The sequence below is a fragment of the Eulemur rufifrons genome, chromosome 30 (assembly GCF_041146395.1).
Source record: "Eulemur rufifrons isolate Redbay chromosome 30, OSU_ERuf_1, whole genome shotgun sequence".
In the NCBI taxonomy this organism is placed as follows: Eukaryota; Metazoa; Chordata; class Mammalia; order Primates; family Lemuridae; genus Eulemur; species Eulemur rufifrons.
The window spans coordinates 91,150,255-91,169,517 of record NC_091012.1 but is presented as its reverse complement, the minus strand read 5'-3'; the positions used below and the strand labels follow the sequence as shown (position 1 = coordinate 91,169,517).

At 50.8% G+C, this 19,263-nt stretch overlaps 1 protein-coding gene across 4 annotated transcripts; it reads right to left on the bottom strand.

Annotated features, from left to right (window-relative positions):
• Positions 1-568: 568 nt before the first annotated feature.
• Positions 569-16,144, bottom strand: ZMYM3 (zinc finger MYM-type containing 3). Of its 4 annotated transcripts, none has more exons than XM_069462914.1 (25): positions 15,390-16,144; positions 13,528-14,213; positions 12,481-12,524; positions 12,096-12,162; positions 11,410-11,704; positions 11,013-11,190; positions 10,458-10,676; positions 10,014-10,164; positions 9,629-9,744; positions 9,378-9,464; positions 9,098-9,248; positions 8,736-8,908; positions 8,376-8,541; positions 7,675-7,736; positions 7,402-7,564; positions 7,017-7,129; positions 6,702-6,876; positions 6,372-6,518; positions 5,476-5,579; positions 4,988-5,156; positions 4,505-4,656; positions 3,823-3,937; positions 3,079-3,333; positions 2,169-2,286; positions 569-2,050 (listed from the first exon to the last, which is right to left on the bottom strand). In XM_069462914.1, exons 2-25 carry the CDS (start codon positions 14,192-14,194, stop codon positions 1,858-1,860), a joined length of 4,080 nt encoding a protein of 1,359 aa, XP_069319015.1. In that variant the 5' UTR covers positions 14,195-14,213; positions 15,390-16,144; the 3' UTR covers positions 569-1,857. The 4 variants fall into 4 exon arrangements, with proteins under 4 accessions (XP_069319015.1, XP_069319013.1, XP_069319012.1 ...); XM_069462912.1 differs by having other exon boundaries at positions 7,639-7,736; positions 15,403-15,571; XM_069462911.1 differs by lacking the exon at positions 15,390-16,144 and adding an exon at positions 14,953-15,064 and having other exon boundaries at positions 7,639-7,736.
• Between the last annotated feature and the right edge of the window lie 3,119 nt (positions 16,145-19,263).

The window sequence follows — 19,263 nt, the reverse complement described above, 5'->3', positions numbered from 1 at the left end:
GCAACAGATCTGAGCCTGCCATTTCCTGGTTGGAAAATCTCAGCCTTGTACTTCCCACCCCTACACCTGGGGTCTCCCAGCCCTTCACTTAGTCTTTGAGGCCCAGGTCAAACCCCACCTCCCTTGGTGAACCCTCACACAACCTCCCTACAAACTTGAAATGAGTTTCTTATTCCTCTGCTCTCCTGTAGCACTATTTATTTCATTCTGCCCGTATTATGACTAATTGTGTACTGGTCAGTCTGCCCACTAGCCTGGGAGGCTGCTGGTGATAGGATCCTGGTCTAATTAGTCTGTATCTTTTCTGAAGCATGTCATCTAGGTCCATAAACATAGTAGGTCCTTAATAGATGACTACTAAAGTTTTTTTCTCCTTAAGTGTATAGAAACTTGTTATAAAAAGGGCCACATTCCTAGTGGATTCATTCAGAGAAGTGAGAATGATTCTCAAACTGAGGTGGGACACCTGAGTTCTTTATATTTTTAGAGATTGGAAGCTATCCAGCGTTGCTCCTCTGTATCCCTCACCCCTCCAAACATCACTCTCCCTCTCCCAGAGAAGGCAAAAGACAACTTTAACTCTTTATTTGAAACAAACAATTCCAGAGACAGGTTAGTCATGACAACAGCTTCTCACTACAACACAAGGGTGGGCATGGCTCACTGAAGGGACAGGCCAGGTGCCTCGGAACAATATATACAGTTTAAACAGTGGCTAAACTGGTGACGGTTATAAAAACACAAAAAGGAGGCTGGGAAACAGCAAAGCCAACAGGGAAAGAACTGGGTACCCCCTTTGCCAGACACTAATAGTTTTCTGGGACCTCAAAGGCAAGATGGGGAAGAGAGAAGATACAGGCAGTGGGAGCTGCCCACAGCTCCTCACCTATCCTTTGACCACAGATCCCATCCTGCATGACCCAGGACCCCACAGACCTGGCCTGGCTCTTATAATGGGGGGAAACGAGAGTGGGGAACCCAGCCCCAACCCAAGTCAGAAGGTAGTTTTTGCCTTGGGAGCTGTGTCCATTGAACTAAAGGGAGGCAGTTACAGAGGGGGGCTAAGCATGTTGACACCATGACTCATGCCAACCTAAGATGGCAGAGAGAGACAAACACATAAACCAAGGGGATAGGAGTCTGCACAACAGGAGTCTGCTCCCCATACTTAGAGTCATTCTCTGCCTCTGAGGAAACGAAAGCATTTAGAAGCTTTTTTTTTAACTGCAGCACCAAGGGTTGGTGCTTGCCGGGGTGGGGTGGGGTGGGGAACACGGTGGTGAGAGGGTGCCAGCAACCAATTATCTCACAGGAGGGGAAGAGTGTCTAAGCTTTGTGTTTTAGGTAAATGGTCCCCTCGTTACTTTCATAGTTTCTCTCATACCTGTCAGACACGACCCTTTCGAGTAGTACTGGGGAAGAGTGGAGAAGGGAGTGAGCACAGGGCAGAGAAGGCAGCTGGGTTCTTCCCTAGGTCACACCTAGGAACAAGAGGCTTTACCTACGTGGGATGGGTCAGGAAGCCCAAAGCCAACAGGATCACCAGAGCTATTAACACTCTAAGCAGAGTCTGGACCCAGGAGAAAGGGTTTACTTTGAAGCATAAAGAAAATGGGCCAGCTGGTTCCTGCCCATCACTGGGAGACCAGCCCCTGCGAACAAAAGACTGGGGCCCCGTGCTTGTCAAGTGGTATGGAAGAAGGTAAAAGCCAGGGGTTCCTAGAGAAGGCAGGGAATGGGTGAGTGGAAAGGGGCAGTCAGGGCCCTTCAGAATGAGTAGCAGTGGTTCCTGGGCCAGTCACACTGGGCCACAGGATAGACACTGATGTGAAAGATGGATTCGGATGGCACATGGGCTCAGTCCAGGTCTTCCTCCCCAGGACGACCCAGTTCCTCATAAATCTCGCGCACAGCCAGGATGCGATTGAGCATGCTCTCCAACATGCTGCGGTCCATGGGGATCACAGAATACCAGAGAGGTGACTCGGCGATGCAGGACCGCTCGGGTTGCAGGTAGAACACATCGTTGCGAGTCCGGAGGCTTTCAGGACTGTAACAGTGGGGTTGGAGGTGGGCATGGGGGCGGTAGGACAGAAGGTCAGTACCGAGGCAAAGTAAATCCCTTGGGTCCCCATGGTAATGCCATTTCTGCCAACCCTCCAACTCACCATTTTGAAAGATAGAACTCATAGAACTTGACGGGGCAGCGGAGGGGATTCATGCGGTTTTCACGCTGCTCTAAGATGGGGGCTTCATCTTCTCTCTTCCGTTTCCCAGGACCCGTGTCTGTAGGGGAGGGATATAACTCAGACTCGTTAGGAGCATAGGTCAATGAGCCACCTCCAAGAGCACAGTCCAGGGCACAGGCGGAAGCCTCAGGACACAAAATACAGCCTCATAAAGACATAAAGGCAGAAGTGTCGATCAGCCTCTCCACACCAACCAAACATCCTGGTGGGGTATTGCTCTACGGCCCTCCTCGCTTCTCACTGCCAGAGTCTCTTTATAATCTACCCCAAGTTGGTTTCTTGAAGAGGTAATCTCAGAAGTTATACCAAAACCTGATAAAACAGACCCCACTGCAAGGGTGAGCTTGCCTTCCGGGACAGAGAAACAACAGTGGTCCCAACCCTCTGTGTGTTAATCCAGGTAGAGGAACCTTAGGAACTGCACTCAGAAAGGATGGAAACCTGCGTGCAGTTCCTGTTCTGCCTGATAGCAAAGAATCATGGCAAGCCTGTCATTCCCTCTATTCTCCCCCACAGCCAGACAAACCCAACAGCTTCCTAGTCCACCACCCAGAAAAAGCAGGCAAGCAAGTAAACTGCCTTAAATGAGCAAAGGCAGGAAACTGGCTGCCAGGTGACCTCCTATTTATGCAACAGCCACTGCCCATCCGATAGAAGGACTAGCCATTTCCATCTTTTCTGTAAACACAGGGACGAAAGGAGAGGGGATCTAGTGGCAGAGGAGAGAGCCGGCCCAGCAGGCATGGTGGGGCATGGTGGGGCATGGTGGGGCTGGAAGGGGAAAGCAGAGAAAGGGCGAAAGCAAAGGAGCAGCAGCGCAGCCTCCTACCTCGCCCTTTCCTCTGGCGGACTGGGGCGTAGTAGCGGATGCTCACCACCTTGGTGGTGCCCCGAGGCGTGGTGCACTTGCGGGACTGCCGCACCACGTTGGTGAAGGAGAGCTGCATGTGTTCCTCAGCCGTCTGCAGCCCAAAAAACTTGGTGTTGAAGAACATGAGGGTGTTGAGGAGCACAAACGGCGAGTAGACCCCGAGCTGTTTACACTCCCAGAGGTGCTCCTCCTCCACTCGGGAGAACACCGTGTCTGCAATGGTCACAGGGGAGGGGCCGGTCAAACGGGATCTACTGCCCCAAATCCAACCACTTCTCATCCCAAGTGTCCTGTTCATGAGCATTTCTCACACACTTCTCATCCAGTGAGTGACCACAGTATATAAACCCTGACCCAACACTCCACTCCACAGTAGGACTGGGTTGTTTTTTTTTTTTTTTTCATAAAAATATACTTCCCACCTACATTTGGAGCTTCTCTCCCAATTTCTTGCTTTCTTTCTTCACTTACCACCCAAACCCAGGCCATCTTTTTTTCTGTCCCAGAGATAGCTCTTCAGACCCAAGTCTTATTGCCTCATCATGTTTAAAGACAGGTGCTCCTGCTCCTCTAGCCCTTAACCCTGAGTCTTCCTGCTACATGCTCCTGCCCTTGGACACTTCGTGAAGAGCGGAAGAACAAACAGCACATCACTCTTGGGATGGTGTATTGGAAGAATGGGAGAAAGTCCCTGTCCCTTACTGTTGGGGAGGAGTGTGGGCTGCCAGGTACTCAGAGACTTGTTGAGCTCTTGAACAAAAGTCAGGTAGTAAAGGTCCGTGAAAATATTCACCATTCGGTTATTTTCCAGCAAATACTGTGGAAAGAAAAACAGACACACATAAAGCCAGACTGTAGGTCCTAGAAGAAAGACAGTGATGCCAAAAGCCCCTTTATAACTAGGAGACAATGAGAAACAGTTGCTTGATTAGGTGACCCAGAGCACTTTCCTCCAGGTATACCTACCACTCTGAGGTACTGACACTTTGCTGGAAGAGGAGGCGGCTTGGAGATGCTCTTTAGAAGCCCAGACCCCCTCATCAGGTAATGCATGGCCGACCTCTCCCAGTGAGAACTAAATATTACCCTGCCACTCAAGGAGCCCAGATCCATCCATCCCTCTCCTCCTAGAACGGGTTTAAGGATTACAAAGGGGACCCAGATGGCAATGAAGACTGCTCCTTGGCCAACAGTCCTGGAATGCAGCTTTGACTTTGGAAGAGTATTCACATCTCACATCCTATTTGGACTAGGAGATTAAATGCAAGTTTCCTTCTTGGGGTAGGGGACAAAGTAAGGAACAGGGAGTGGGACAGAATCACTTCTGGTTGGACCCTGCCTGCTGTGTTGAGTGACAGAAAGTGAGATGGTGTGCAAGGGGTACCTGCTGGATGCCAAGACACAGATAGTAGATACTGTCAGGTTCATATCGTTCGCCATTGGGTCGAGTGATTTCTCTCACAAACTGGGCCAGACCGTAGTTGAGCTCAGCAGCAGAGCAGGCGAGAATATCCTCTTTGATACGCATGGGTTTGGCTGCAGTGATATGTAGTGGAGGTGGATGGGATTAAGCAAAACTCCACATGGAGAATTTCACTTAGCTCCACCACCATTAACTCCTTCATCCCTTAGTCATGCCTCAATTCTGAACAACCCCCCCGACAACCCCCGCGATTACAAACAGAGCCCTCTGCCTTGAACCTAGACAGCATCTCCCTTTCATCTACAACTCCTTCCCCATCTTCACAGGGCATCCTTAAGTGATCACACCCTTATCACTCCTAGACATCTTCAGCTGAATTACAGGCTCAGCTCCTTCTTCCCCTTCCTCTCCTGTCTGCCCCGCCTTCCTCCCCTGGGTACTTACGACCAAAGCGCAGCTCATCACCCTTGCTGGTTTCTCCATTGGCATATTTTGACTGTACCCAGCACTTCCAAGCATTGACACCATATGAATAATTGAGTCCAGTACAACTAGGCTGGCTGCTCATGGAGTCTCGGGAACAGCTTTCCGAAAGCACCAGCCGCTTCTGACCCTGGAGGAAAGAAAAAGGAGGGGGGTGGCAGAGCTAAGGCCAGGGGTACCATGGAAGCTAGTCAGCACAGTGTTTACCACTGGGCACGGGGGCTGATGTAAGAACACAGCAAACTTCCAAAGCACAGAGCCCCAGGAACAGCTTTGATAACCTTGTGAAGTGGCAGGACAGCAAAGTGTGGCTACATCTCAGTACTCCTAGTGTTGGAGAAAGGCGGTTAGGAAAGGTCAAACTATGGCTGCCAGCTTGGCTATGAGAGCACCCTCTCCTCTTTGAGCCTCCATACTTCTTTTGTGGATATAGTAGCTCCAGCCCTTACCTTCCTCATGGTTCGGGGAAGGTCTTGTTCAGTAGACACATCCTCAGGCCCAACCAGGCCACAGTCAAAGAGGAAGTCTACACTGGGGTTAATGTCCAAAGGATCTAATAGAAGGGAAAAAAAGAAGAAATCAATTTCTTAAGATCTCGACCCTGTAGTCTTCCTACCCTACCCCTGCTATTTGCCCACTTGACTCAAGATGAGCCTCTCAGACAGCTTCATTGTACTCAATAGGATATTTGGTACAGCAAAGCTATACCAAAGAACATGCTCAGAGGCACAAAAATACAAAACATAAACATTCACAACAATGTGAATATGATCAACACTACTGAACTGTACACTTAAAAATGGTGAAGATGGCCAGGTGTGGTGGCTCACACCTGTAATCCTAGCACTCTGTGAGGCCAAGGTGGGAGGATTGCTTGAGCTCAGGAGTTTGAGACCAGCCTGAGCAAGAGTGAGACCTTGTCTCTACTAAAAAAAGAAAAATTAGCTTGGTGCCGTAGCGCACACCTGTAGTCCCAGCTACTTGGGAGGCTGAGGCAGGAGGATGACTTGAGCCCAGGAGAATGATGACATCACCACACTCTACCCGGGGCGACAGAACAAGACTCTGTCTCAAAAAAAGGGGGGAGGGGGGAGATGGTAAAATTTTATGTCATGTGGTTTTTACCACAATTAAAAAAATTTTTTTAAACACAAAAAACCGAGACCCAGGAGTCTAAAACAGTGCACCTATCCTGGTATCTCTAGCACTACTCCCTGTGAGAACTTTCTATCTTGGAGTCACCATGAGCACTGTTTAGGGTCACGCTCAGGGACACAAGGAACACTCCTTTCCTGAAGGCATAAATGCTACTGTACTCAGTGGGCATGCTTCAAATCCTACTCACTCTTGGGAAAGTCTGCCTCCAAGTCCTGCCCAGGCTCATCCAAGACATTGGCCATCTTGACAGCCATGGCCAGGACATCATCTCGAGCTGGCCCAAACAGGTCGCAGTCCTCCAGAAGTCCCTCTGCACTCTGGTTGCTCACAAGATCTGGGAGGCAGAGAAGTTGCCTCAGTGGCCGCAGCTCCTGCAGAGCACCCTCACAGGCTTTCAGGGACTGATCCCAACTATCCTCCAATTCCACTAGGCACCAAGATCACCAACCTCTACCCGCTCAGGCAGAGACAGACTGGTAGCACCCTGTCTCCCACATCGCTACCATCCATGGCATACCACAAAGGTCAGATGAGGCCTTGTCTAACTCCTCAGCCTCTGCAATCATTTCCGCCATAGCCAGGATGTCAGCCTCCAAGGGGTTGGAAGGGATCTTCACCTTCAGCTCCTCAATGGTCTCCACAATCTTGTCTGTGCTCTCCAAGGTAGTGGGCAAGAACATGGGCACAGGCACCTGGATGCACAAATCCCAACTAAATGCCAAGAATCATACCAGCAGATGAGAAGGACAGCTGATGAGATTAAGAGGAAGGGGTGGGTTTCACACCTGAAAGGGTGAAGGAGGACCTAGCCAAGCAGGGCAGGGAAACTTACCGGGATCGGCATTGAGAAAGGCACCGGGACTTTCTGGCAGTACAGATGCATAGGCACTGGCACAAAGATGGGCACTGGGATGGGCAGCACGATCACCTGTGGCTTCCACTCTTCTGCTCACAAGAAAGGGGCCTTCTCAGAGCCCCTGCTAAACCAGTCACATCTGACCCAGGACCTGATGCTTGCTTGTCACCCCCAAAAGCTCTAACATGTGCTCAGTGTCACAAAATTGCCCTTGAACCAAAGGTTGAAAGACAACTCTGTGATTGTAGGACAACCATATGCATGATACTTCAGCCGCCTAAGAAATCCCAGCTCCTGGACATAGGGCTGGAGGCCTAGGACTATGGAACACAGCCGGTGGTGTCTAGGTACCCTAGCTCACCTGTCTGACTCCCTTTGGACTTCATCTCCACCTTGCAGGAGACTCCTCGATTCTGCATCAGCGGCTTACACATGGCAGCTTTGTTTTTGCGGGGTGTTGCTGGGGGCGGCGGAGGTGGAGGAGGGGTGGGAGCAGTTGAAGCTGATCGGGTCTTCACAGGGATCTGTAGAGACAAAGGAACCTTAGTGCCCAGTACCTTCCTTCAAGATTATCCTCCCCCTTGGCTTTTGCCCTGACCTTGCCCAAATTCTCATTTTCCGCTGGGGTCCTCACTGTGTTGCTGTTCTCCACTTTGGTTTGAGAGGGTGTCTGGGGCTTCGACTCAGGAGACTGACCTGGAGATCAAAACAAATGAATGCTCTCATCTGAGGAACTAGCTCTCCAGTTTCCTCACCCCTGTTCCAGGAGAGCTTCATTAAGAGGTACACCAAATATAAATGGTAAGTCTGGGATTTCCCCTCCTTGCCATCCCAAGTCTAGTCTTCTCTAGGCCCCAGCAATGGTGGCCAAGAAGATTCTTTGTTCCTGGCTGTCAAGAAGAATGAAACATTACATTTTCCCCAAAACCCTACAATTTGAGACCTTCCGTTTAGATGACCCCCAGGAGTTTGGTATCCCTGGAGTTGCGGAGGGGCCGCAGTAACATTCTAGAAACAACAACAGTCTTCGGTCTCACTAACGGTAGAGCTAATGCTGACATGTCCTTGTCTCAGAAAACTAACCACAACCACCATCCTACCTCGATAGGTACCTACTACCTAAAAATAGATCCTTTATTGAAAATCAGTAGAATCTAACTCCAAGATGCTTTCAACAAGAGTCCCCCCCTGGTACCTGCAGGGTTCAGAAGCTAAAAGAGAGCACAGTTACCAGGGGCTCTGGCCAGGGATGAGGTGAATGCATGGAGAAAGAAGAAGAAAGGAGCTAGGCCTAGGCCAGCTCTGAAAGAGTGTGCCTCCTGCCCCAGGACTCACTGTTCAGGAGGCTCTCAGGCCCACTCTGGGTATCCAAGTTGGGTTGGTTCTGCTGGCTGTAGAAGCGCAGGAGACACTGCTGGTTGCAGAAATGACGGATCTGCCCACGCCAGTGAATGGTCTCCAGCAGCTTCCCCTGACGTTTACAGGCGTGGCACCGGGCAGCCTGAAGGTGTCAAACAGGATGGTCATATCTGCCTCCCTAAAATGTGCTGGGCCCTTTCCCCTGGGATAAGCCATGCTCCTCCCATGAAGATTGGCTCCCCTCCCTGGAGATCTGCCCACACCCTGATCTCACTACAACAGCCATGCTCCCTGCAGCCCTCTTTCCCTCCTTGCTAATGTGCCGACCCTCCTTACCTTGCAGTACCACAGCAGGTACTTGCTCTTACAGTCCTCACTGCAAAAGTCCCAGGTGCTGCCATCCAGTTGCTCAGTGACTCCACGCTGGCAGGTCTGGGAGCAGTAAGTACAAGTGATACAGCACAAGCCCAGCTTCTTAGTGAAGTCCTGTTTGTACAGCAGCACACAGCCTGGAAAGACGGGAAGAGGGAAAAAGAGTCCAGAGACACAGAGATACCCGAGGACATGAGATCCAACCTTTTCAAGGTGCTACACTTGAAACCTCTCTCTAAACAGCCCTTTGTGCCCAAAACCTTAGGATAGATGGAGGCAGAACATCTTGAGCAGAAGGCCCTTCTGCCCCTTCCCCATTTCCTTACCTTCGCTGCAGAAGCTTTTCTCTACCCCACTGAATCGGAGTTTCTCATGCAAGAGTTTCTCCTGCCGACAATGTTCACACTGGGACACCACACCCCGAAGCCGCTTGAAGTCCTCACAGCAATCACGGCAGCAGAACTGGAACACCTGGTCCTGAGGTAGGGGCATAGGGCAGGGAGGACAGAGCTGTGACATCTGAACCTGGCAGGAGCCAAGTGGAAGGACCCCTTCAGACAGATGTCTAGTCATATAGCAAGATGTGGGTGGGGACAGGGGTCTTACCTGCCAGTCCAAGACCTCAGGCTTGCCACTGAAGAGGCTATGGCAGTAGTGACAGCTCAGGTGAATGCCCCCCTCAGGGCTTGTGCGCTGGAGGGAAGGAAGACAAGTAAGGGAGGGACAAGATGTGTGTAGTGGTGGCAGGGAAGGGGAGTCAGGCTTGTTCTTTGCTCTGCCCAGGCCTACCTACCCCAATTCTTCTACCCTCTCTACGGCACCACACCCTTTTTTCCCTGGTCCAGGGTCTGGAGTACCTGGAACTTGGTCCAGCAGCTGGGGCTGCAGAACAGGTAGACTGTGCGGTCAACCTTGTTGTAGTAACAGGGGTCAGAGAGGCTGCGGCGGCAGAAGCTGCAGGGTCGGGGAGGGCCTGGGGCACAGAAAGAAAGAGAAAGAGAAAGAGAAAGAGGAAAAGAGAAAGAAAGGAGAGAGAAAGAGAGAGAGAGGGAGGGAGGGAGGACAGAGGAGAGAGAGAGAGGATACAGAAGCTGTAAGGCAGTGCAGAGGTGCAACAGAAAATCCACGGGAAGATGTGGTTGGGGCTGAGGTCGGGCAGCAGGGATTACTTTAGAAGAGGGGAGTATGGGAGGTATAAGGAAGGCCAGCAGGGGTCTCAGAGAAGAGGGCTTTTGCACCTACCAGTGAGCCCTGCCTGCTTCACTTTGTAAGAAGTGGTACAGCACAGGGAACAGAACAAGCTGGTCTTGCCATTACGATCCACATGTGATAGCATCTCAAAGTTCTTACACAGGGTCTTGCACCAGACACATGGGTACACACGTGTGTTTTTCTGTGAGGATGGGGAAGGAGAGGCTGAGGCTGGATTTGTCCCTTCACTTTTATTTTTTAAATTTTTTAAACATGAAATATTTCAGGCATACAAAAAAAGTATAGATGATGAGATAACAAACACCTGTGTATCCACCAGCCAGCTTCAAAAATAAAACGTAACAGATACAATTGAAACCCCCTTTATTTGTTTTATTTCTCCCAGCCCTCGACCCATCAGGCACCTTTATTTATATCACCCAAGAACCACACCCCCTTCCACAGCCCTCTAATGCACTACTCCCTCGGCCCCACCTTCTTGTACGCCCCCAAGCAGGTTGTGTTGCAGAACCGCTTTTGTTGGCCATCATGGAAGAGGAGCTCGGGGCCAGGGCTCCCGGTCTTGGTGTAGATGTAAGCCCCGCACTGGTCACAACAGTTGGTTTTCAGTCCCTTGTTGGCTCGGAATTTGGAGAAGCAAGAATCGCTGCAGAGCCGGTGCACCACACTGCCATTGCTGACCTCGTGCAGGACCTGCCACACATACACATACCCTGAGCTAGGGCCTGGCCACCACCGCCCACCCCAATGCAAGGATAGCCCCCCACCTCACCCTAGACCTTCACAGCAGACAGTGGGCCCAGGGACCCCCCAACCTGCACATCAGGCTGCCGACTTGATGGTGAGGTCCTGGAAGGCCAGCTGCATACATCCTGGGAGAAGCTCTATCCTTGAGTATGCTCCCTCATGATGGGTGCCTTTCCTCCCACTCCCCTTTTCCACAGGGCCTGGCCCCTGCAGCCCCAGGATTGGAGGGGCAGGTCAGGGCTGGCCAGGCTCTGTAAATCAGTCCCCACCAAGTGTCCTCACCTCTCCAGTCTTCTGGCATATGCTGCAGCGAGTGGCATCGGCGGGATCCCCAGACTGGGGGATTGGGCGCTGCTGCTGGGCCTCATACAAGGAGAGACAGACAGACGTGCAGAACTCATGGAAAGAGCCACCTGAACCAGTCTGCGCCACAACTGAGTCCTTGGTGTTCCAGATCTCCCTAGAGGTGGGAACAGATTTGAATATTCACTCAGGACCACCCTCTCATTTCATCAGCTTCCACCCTTCCTCTGGGATCAGTGACCACAGAGCCAAATACTCTGACGCTCCCTAAATTGCTCTCTCCCAGCTCCATTCCGCTAAGTTCTTACCAATACAGTCACTGTCTTACCCATACTCCCGCCTGATCCCTGACCCCCACCCCAGGGCCCTCACGTACTTCTTGCAGAAAGTACAGGTCTTTTTGCCCGAGGGCTTCTTGGAGAAGGTGGTGAGACAGGATGAAGAGCAAAAGAGCTGAGGCAGCCCCTTGCGCTGATAGGCCGTCTGCCCCTTCTGCAGCGGCGTCCGGCAGTGTGCACAAGTCATCTTGGTGCCAACTGCAGAGCGCCCGGCCCTTTGTGCCACGCTTGAGCGTAGGGACATGCGAGGAGAGCGTCGGGGCCGGAATGGCACAAAGTCTTCATCATTGGGGTCATCTACCATGGCATCAGAATCCTCATCTGACACTGGAACTGAGGAAGTTGAGGGGCAAGAGGGTATGAGAAAAGGTCTCCAGGCATCCCATGACCAGTAGGTCAGTCCCTATCCTGGGATCCCTGTTGTTCTGGCCTTGACAACCCCGCCCCGTTACACTGGTATCTTAAGCCACTGTCTCCTTGGTTACTATGGAATCTCCCAGAGAGGGGATGGGAGGGGCTCTGAGTGAGAAGATTCAGGGACAGGGATGGCATAGCTGAAACAGGAAACTCCATTCTCACTGCTCTTCAATTTCTCCCACTGTCCCTGGTTCCCATGCTGACCCATAGTGGAGGAGATAGGCACTTCACGCTCTGCATGGAGCCCATTTTCGGCTCTTCTCCACATCCAGAATTCCCAAGTCACACTTCCTCAAGTCCTACTTACTGCTCTCAGTGGAATCCACAACCTCGGGTTTTGGAGGCTCTGCTCTCCTAACGCGCTCGCTTCTCTTCTGTACCTTGGAAACATGGGGAGGGAGGAAAGCTGACACCAGGGGCAGGCTAACACCAGAACGGGGGGTTTGGGGGAGGATAGGTGATAGGAGGGGGAAGGGAGAGTGGGGACCCTTGGCCCAACCCTTAGGAGGAGGGGAGAAAAGCAGGCTGGACTTTCTCCTTAAGAAGCAGTAGACACAAGAGCTCCCTCCCTCCTCCTAACTCTCCTTACACACACTCTCCTCAGAACAACATCTGGGAGGGAAAATGAAGGGTCTGTCCTTCCCAGAGCTATAGGGGGAACCAGACTGCTTCTAATCCCCTCCCCCCCTCACCCTCTCAGGCGGCTTCTCACTGGCCTTCCCAGTCAGGCCATCTCCTGCAAAGGAAGCAAAAGGCAGCCTAAATGTTGAGCCTGCCCTCACTGCCCCCTCCCTGGCCCAGCCCCCGCCTCCATTCCTGGGGAAGAACTTACTCAAAACTGAAAGGGAAAACGCAAGTGCCTGTGGCTTCTTGGGGCCCCTCTCAGGGTTACCTCAGGCTCTGCACTAAGGGGGAGGGGGGCGTGCAGCTATTCTCCACAAAAAAAAAAAAATAATAATAATAATTCTACCCTTCCCACCAGCTTTCTGTCCTAATCCTTGGGAGGTAAGGAAACACAGGTAACATACCTTTCATGGAGAATTTATATTTTGCCAACAAAAAATAAACATAACCACCCAAAGGTAGCAAGAGGAAAAAGAAGCATCAATGTATGGGTAGGTTCCCCTGGACTTGGTGGTTATATAAGTCCCAAGACCCTGGTCACAGCCTGGGAGAGGCATACCACTAGGTAGAACAGGGGAGAAAACAGAGCCCCTCAAGTTTAGGCTGTCCTCCCCCATCAGAGAATCGATCTTAAATCCTGCATTTCTACCATTCCCCTGAAATTATGATGTTGGGGGCTCCAGAACCTAGTTACCATTCATCAACCCAGAAACCCCACTCCCATCTGGAACGAAAAAGCTAGAAAGATCTTAGAACCAAGAAGCCTAATGTATTCCCCCAAATCCTGAAGGAAGGCCCCTAGCACCAAAAGCCCACTGGGGTAAGAAAAAGGGAACCTCTCCCACCAAATTCATTCCTCCCAGCCCACTCCCTGAAACCTCACCCCATTCCTCCTCCATAGCCCCTGTGCTGCCCCCTACTCCTACTTTCCTTAATCTTCTTTGACACACACCCCCACTCCTCCCTCCCAAACCCCAACTCCTTTCCCACACACATCCCTACTCTTATCTCTCCACCCCCCTCCTCCTCCCCCCTAGTTCCCAAAGCTCATAGCCACCCCTCCTTACCCTCACCCTCTACCCAGCTTTAATTTTCCAGATAATTAGGCAACCTACCTGGCAAGGAAGGATGTGCAGGGGGGCTAGAGCCCCCAGGTTTGGTCTGAGAATTGTTGATTCCATCCCCCAGAGTCTCTCCCACTGAAGGGCTAGGGGGGCCATTTGGGCTCTGTGGCTGCCCTTGGGGAAGCTCCTCCTCCTGCCCAGGAGAGCCCCTTCTCGTGGTAGCTATGGAGGTGGTCTCCTCCTCCTCAATATGGGGGGACTGCAGGGTTATTGGAGAATCTGGAGCCAAAGGCTCTAGCAGCTCCTCAGGTGAAGAGGGATTTGCCCCAGCCCCTGGGTCAGGTGGCACCACCTCACGGGTCTGGCCCCCTGGTCCAGGCTCTAGGGTCTGATCTCCCGCATCCCATGCAAGGGTCCCTTCAGGACCATGGTCCACCTCTGGGGGAGAGGGGGCTTTATAGAGCAGCCCCCCCAGCCCCAGTAGCTCAGTGGCTCCATCCAGGACTCCAGGGTCTTTTTCCAGGCCAGCAGGAGTATCAAGCAGGTCCAGGCCTCCCGAGGATGGAGAAGGGCCAGGGGGGGCCCATCCCCGACTTGGGGCAGTCTGGGATTCCAGTAGATCCTCTCCAAATTCCATGTCTACTGGAAGGTCTCCAGCCAGGGGCTTCTCTGGCAGGGTCAATGGGTCAAATGGACTGGGGAAATCACTGGGGTCCATGAAGATGGCTGGATATGGGCTGCAGATTCAGGGTAGAAGAGAGGGCAGTAGAGGTGGTCTTAGCCAGAATCCCTTCTTATATAGGCTCTGGGACACACCCCATCATCCACTTGGATTTCTCATGAACAGCCCCCCACCACCAACCAGCATTTCCACAGGCTTTAGTCCTATGACCACTCCCCCCCCATACAGCGCCCACTGTGGGGAGAGGCGTTCCCCCGCCCTGGCCCAGTGCCCACACTCGCCAGGCAGTCGGTCCTTCCACCGCCCACCCCTCCAACTGCAACTCCCAGTTCTCCTCCCCACTTACCTTTCACCCCCCCCAACTCGAGCTGAACGCCCCCTTAGAGACTCCTAGGGCCGTCGCCACCAGGAGCCTTTCCCGCCCCCGCGATTTCAGTTTCTATTCCCACCCCACTCCCCTAGAGCCCCCCAGCTCCCCAGTCTTCACCCACCCTGTCTGGCCCCACCCCCCCTCCCCGCGTTGTAGGGTCCTCCTTCAGCCCTTCCCCCGCCCCCACAAACTGCCCTTCCTAACCCCTTCCCCGCTAGTTACCTTTCGGGGTCGCGTGCTTCCTTACCCCCGTCCCCCTTTCCTATTGCTCCCCGAGTCCTCCCTTCTCCTGTTGCCCACCCCCCACCTTAGGCATTTACAGGAAGACATTTTGGAGCTACGATCTTTCCTCAGACCCCCCCTCCCGGCTACTGCGAGATACTGCCTGCAGGTTCGGTTCGGCTTGTTCAGGCCCGACCCCTACCTGCGGCAGGGTTAGTGTAACGGCTACAAGCCTAGAACTGCAGACAGCGACGGCCCCGCGCTCCTTCTCCACCTCACTCCCTAGCAGCCGGGACAGGGGTCGCGGCCCCTTTAAATGGCAGCGCCGCTCGCAGCGCCCAGCGCTCTGCACCAGGCGGGCGGGCGGCGCCAGCAACAAACCCCATTGGCTGGCTCGAGGAGGGGGCTCGCGAGACAGCGCCGGCCCCCGGCGCGAGACTCCCAGCCCAGTGGCCGCCTGGAAATTGCGGAGTGGAGTATAGTCATTGGAGATGGAGCGTGAGCCCCCGCCCGGGGCCCCGTTAGTTGAGCAGGAAAAGATAGCCTCTGGAGCTTTGAAGCCCGCCCCCGGGAAAGGCGGCGTCCCCTTTCCACCGAAGGGCCGCGTACACTAACCCACAAAAAACACGACCTACGCACCTGCTTCCCTTACCTGGCTCAACAGTCTCGCCCCCGTCAACACCCGTGCCCGCCCTACCTCCTGGAGCCCACTCTACCCGTGATCCCCTCCTCTCATTCAAATGGTTCCCGGTCCCCTCCCCCTCCCCGTGTCTCTTCGCTTCCCACTCGTGTTCAACCCCCCAGCGCCCGCCCCCCTCAATAGTCCCTACCTACGCCATGCAGCAGGAGCCTGCCAAGATTACCCTCCCCCCATCCCCACCTCTTCGGGGCCCGCCCCCTGGGCGACTGTTAGGGTAGTGAGTGACAGCGGAGGATGGGGGAAGGCAGGGACCCAGCCCTCACGTGCCCCTCCTCCCCTTGTCTGCAGCTTCGGGCCCCCCTAACCAGTCTGAGAGTCATAGTTATGGGGTGCCTTAAGCTTGGTCGCTAGCCTCCCGGGGAGGGCTAAATGGCTCTGGCTTACTGACAACGCCTATGCAGTAACCCTTACTGCTTGATGACCCCCAAACCCAGGTCTTGCAAAACCCCCCCACATACACACTCTCTCAACGGTCTTAGGGTAAGTTCTGGGATCTTCTCCCTGAGTCTTCCAGCAGGAGCTCCTTACATTATCTCTTGAGTAGTTTTTCTCCCTCGCCAGGGCCGATAGCTCACACGCGCTCGCGCGCTCTCTTTTCCTTCCTCCCTCTCTCCCTCTTTCTGTCCTTGTCTGTCTCTCTCTTCTCGCTCTCTTTCTCTCTGTCTCCTCCTGTCTCTTTTTGTCTCCATCTCTGTGTCTCTGCTGCTCGTACGCACGAGCACGCACGCGCGCTAACACACTCACGCTCCCCCTCCTGGATGGTCCTTAGCGTGTGGGTGTGGCTGAGGTTAGGGCTAGAGAAGTGGAGTAGGGGTAGGTGGCACTAGCTCTGGGCCTGCTGGCTTTAAAAAATGTTTGTTAGGATCCAATCCCAGTCCTCCTTATAGTTACAGTACTTTACAATCGCAGCTCCCCATGTTCCCACTCCAGCCCCTAAGTGCTGAAGAGCATTTAGTAGCTGGATACTAGAGGAGGAGGCTCAGGCTGTAAGGAAGTCCCGTTAGGAACGTGAAGGTTTTGTGTGCAGTGCCTACTCTAGCCTGCTTCTTTTATCTCTGGCCTTTCCTCCTTCCTACATTAAGCCTTTGCTAACCTTGCAGTCCTCGGGAGTATTACCCTCCTTTTTCTCACTCACGTTCCCAGAAACCTTATCCTTCCTAGCTCCCCACATGGCCTTGAAGTTATCTTTGCTCTCTTCTATATACAGAGACAAAAGCAAGAGTTTTTCCCCTTTAGGTTTCTCAAACCCAGCTTTCTCTTTATATTAACCAGTATTCTGTGTACCTATCTCTCACCTTCTGCTTATTTCTATCCTTCTACCTCCCTTTTGCATTTTCTGCTTGTTCTGTCTCAGTTGGGCCTCCTAGTTCTTTGGTATTGTCTGCCCTCCTCAACACATGCTTGGATCTTTGCCTGCTATGGTTGTGGAGAGTGCCTTGTCACTAGCTTTCAAGTTGAGGGAAGACAATCTAAGGGGGTAAATGTGTATTATCAATTCTAGAGGCAGTGTGGTGGCAAAGAGTGGGTTCTGGAATCAGACCAGATTTCTAATCTCAACTCTGCTTACCCTTTAGCCAGGTGACTTTGGACAAGTCACTTGTTTTTTCATTTTTAAAGCAGAGATAAGAAAAAAATCTAAATGTCCAATAATAGAGGATTGGTTAAATCAGTTTTGGTTATATTCATACAATGGATGTAGTCATTAACCATATTTTAAAAAAACTAATCACAGGGAGCATAGAGGATTTCTAGGATAGTGAAACTACTTTGCATGATACTTTAACAATGAATACATTGCTTCTTAAGGGTGAACAAAAAAAAAAGAGCAAAAAGGAAAAAAAGAAAGAAAAGGAAAAAAAAACAAAAACAATGAATACATGTCAGTATGCATTTATTCAAACCTATAGAATATGCAACACCTAGAGTGAACCCTAATGTAAACTGCAGGCTTTGGTTAGTAATGGCGTGTCAATGTAGGTTTATTGATTGTAACAAATTTACCACTCTGGTCAGGATGTTGATAGTTTGCAGAGGAAGCTGTTGCTGCAGGGGGCAAAGGGTATGTGGGAACTCTCTGTACCTACCTGTCAGTTTTGCTGTGAACCTAAAACTTCTCTAAAAATGTCCTTATTTAAAAAAATTAAAACTCATAGAGTGTACAACACCAAAAGGGAACCCTTATGTAAACTATGGGCTTTGGTTGATAATAACGTGTCAATGTAAGTCCATCGTAACAAATTTACCAGTCTGGCACAACATGTTAGTCTTCCGGGCAGGCGGTGGCTGTGTGGGCGCAGGGAGTTTATGTACATGCAAACTCTTGTTTACTTTCAGCTCAGTTTTGCTGTGAACCCAAAACTGCCCCAAAATAAAGTCTATAAAAATAAAAACTTATTGCAAAGATGTGGAAACAACCCAAGTGCCCATCAATACATCAGTGGATTAATAAAATGTGGTATGTGTATACCATGGAGATCTACTCAGCCACAAAAAACAATGGTGATCTAGCAACTCTTGTACTATCCTGGACACAGCTGGAGCCCATTCTACTAAGTGAAGTATCACAAGAATGGAAAAACAAGCACAACATGTACTCACCATCAAATTGATATTAACTGATCAACACTTAAGTGCACATATTGTAACAACATTCACCGGGTGTTGGGCAGATGGGACGGTTGAGGAGGGGAAGGGTATATACACACTTAATGGGTGCAGTGCCCAATGTCTGGGGGATGGACACGCTTGAAGCTCTGACTCAGGTGGGGGCAAGGGCAATATATGTAACCTAAACATTTGTACCCCTGTAATATGCTGAAATAAAAATAAATAAATAAAAATAAATAAAATAAAATAAAATAAAAACTTATGACAAATGAAAATGCTCCTGATATAATGTTAATTTTTTTAAAAAAGGAGTTAAAATATGATCCTAATTTTGTAGAGGAATTCTATATGCATGTATGCATAGAAAAGGACTAGAAGTAAATACTCCAAAATGTTAAGAATAATTATCTCTGCGTGGTGGGAATATACCTGAGTTTAAAAATAATTTTCTGTATTACTTCTATTTTCTAAGTTTTTCCACGAAATATCAATCCAAATATTAATTTCTTCAGAGCACATATTGTTTTTATACATTTGTTGAAACCTATGGAATGTACAAAGTCAAAAGTGAACTCTAATATAAACTGTGGGCTTTGGTTAGTAATGATGTGTCAATGTAGTTTCATCAATTGTACCTACAAGAAAAAATATGAACATTTAGGCCAGGTACGGTGGCTCACACCTGTAATCCTAGCACTCTAAGAGGCCAAGGCCAAAGGATTGCTTGAGGCCAGCAGTTTTAGACCAGCCTTGGGCAATATAGGAAGACCCTGTTTCTATAAGAAATAAAAAAAATTAGCTGGATGTGGTGGCACATACTCATAGTCCTAGCTACTTGGGAGGCTGAGGCAGGAGGATTGCTTGAGCCAAGGAGTTTGACATTGCTGTGAGCTAGGCTGGGCAACAGAGGGAGACTCTGTCTCAAAAAACAAATAAACAAACAGCACTCCTATGGTGCTGTAAGGGCTATAAAACATGTAAAAACTCAGGCCCTGTGCTGGTGAGGACTCTTTCACTTTAATTATATGTATTTTTTCTGATTACAAAAATATAAGTAAATGTTCCCTGTAAAAATTTTGGAAAGCATAAAAAGTCTGAAGAGGAAAGCAGTAATCGCTTATGTCCTACCACCTGGAGATAATCACTGCTCTTTTTGAGCAGTCATCTATCAATCCAGTCCTTTTTTTAATGCATACATATTTTTAC

Bases quoted from the DNA above. Each gene is read 5' to 3' on its own strand.
- ZMYM3 (XM_069462910.1), bottom strand. From the start codon at position 14,194: ATGGACCCCAGTGATTTCCCCAGTCCATTTGACCCATTGACCCTGCCA. The intron at 5,157-5,475 runs GTAAGGGCTGGA...TCTTTCCTCCAG, and splicing joins TTCCCCGAACCATGAGGAAG to GGTCAGAAGCGGCTGGTGCT. The intron at 3,334-3,822 runs GTAAGGGACAGG...TGACCATTGCAG, and splicing joins GCCCACACTCCTCCCCAACA to ACACGGTGTTCTCCCGAGTG.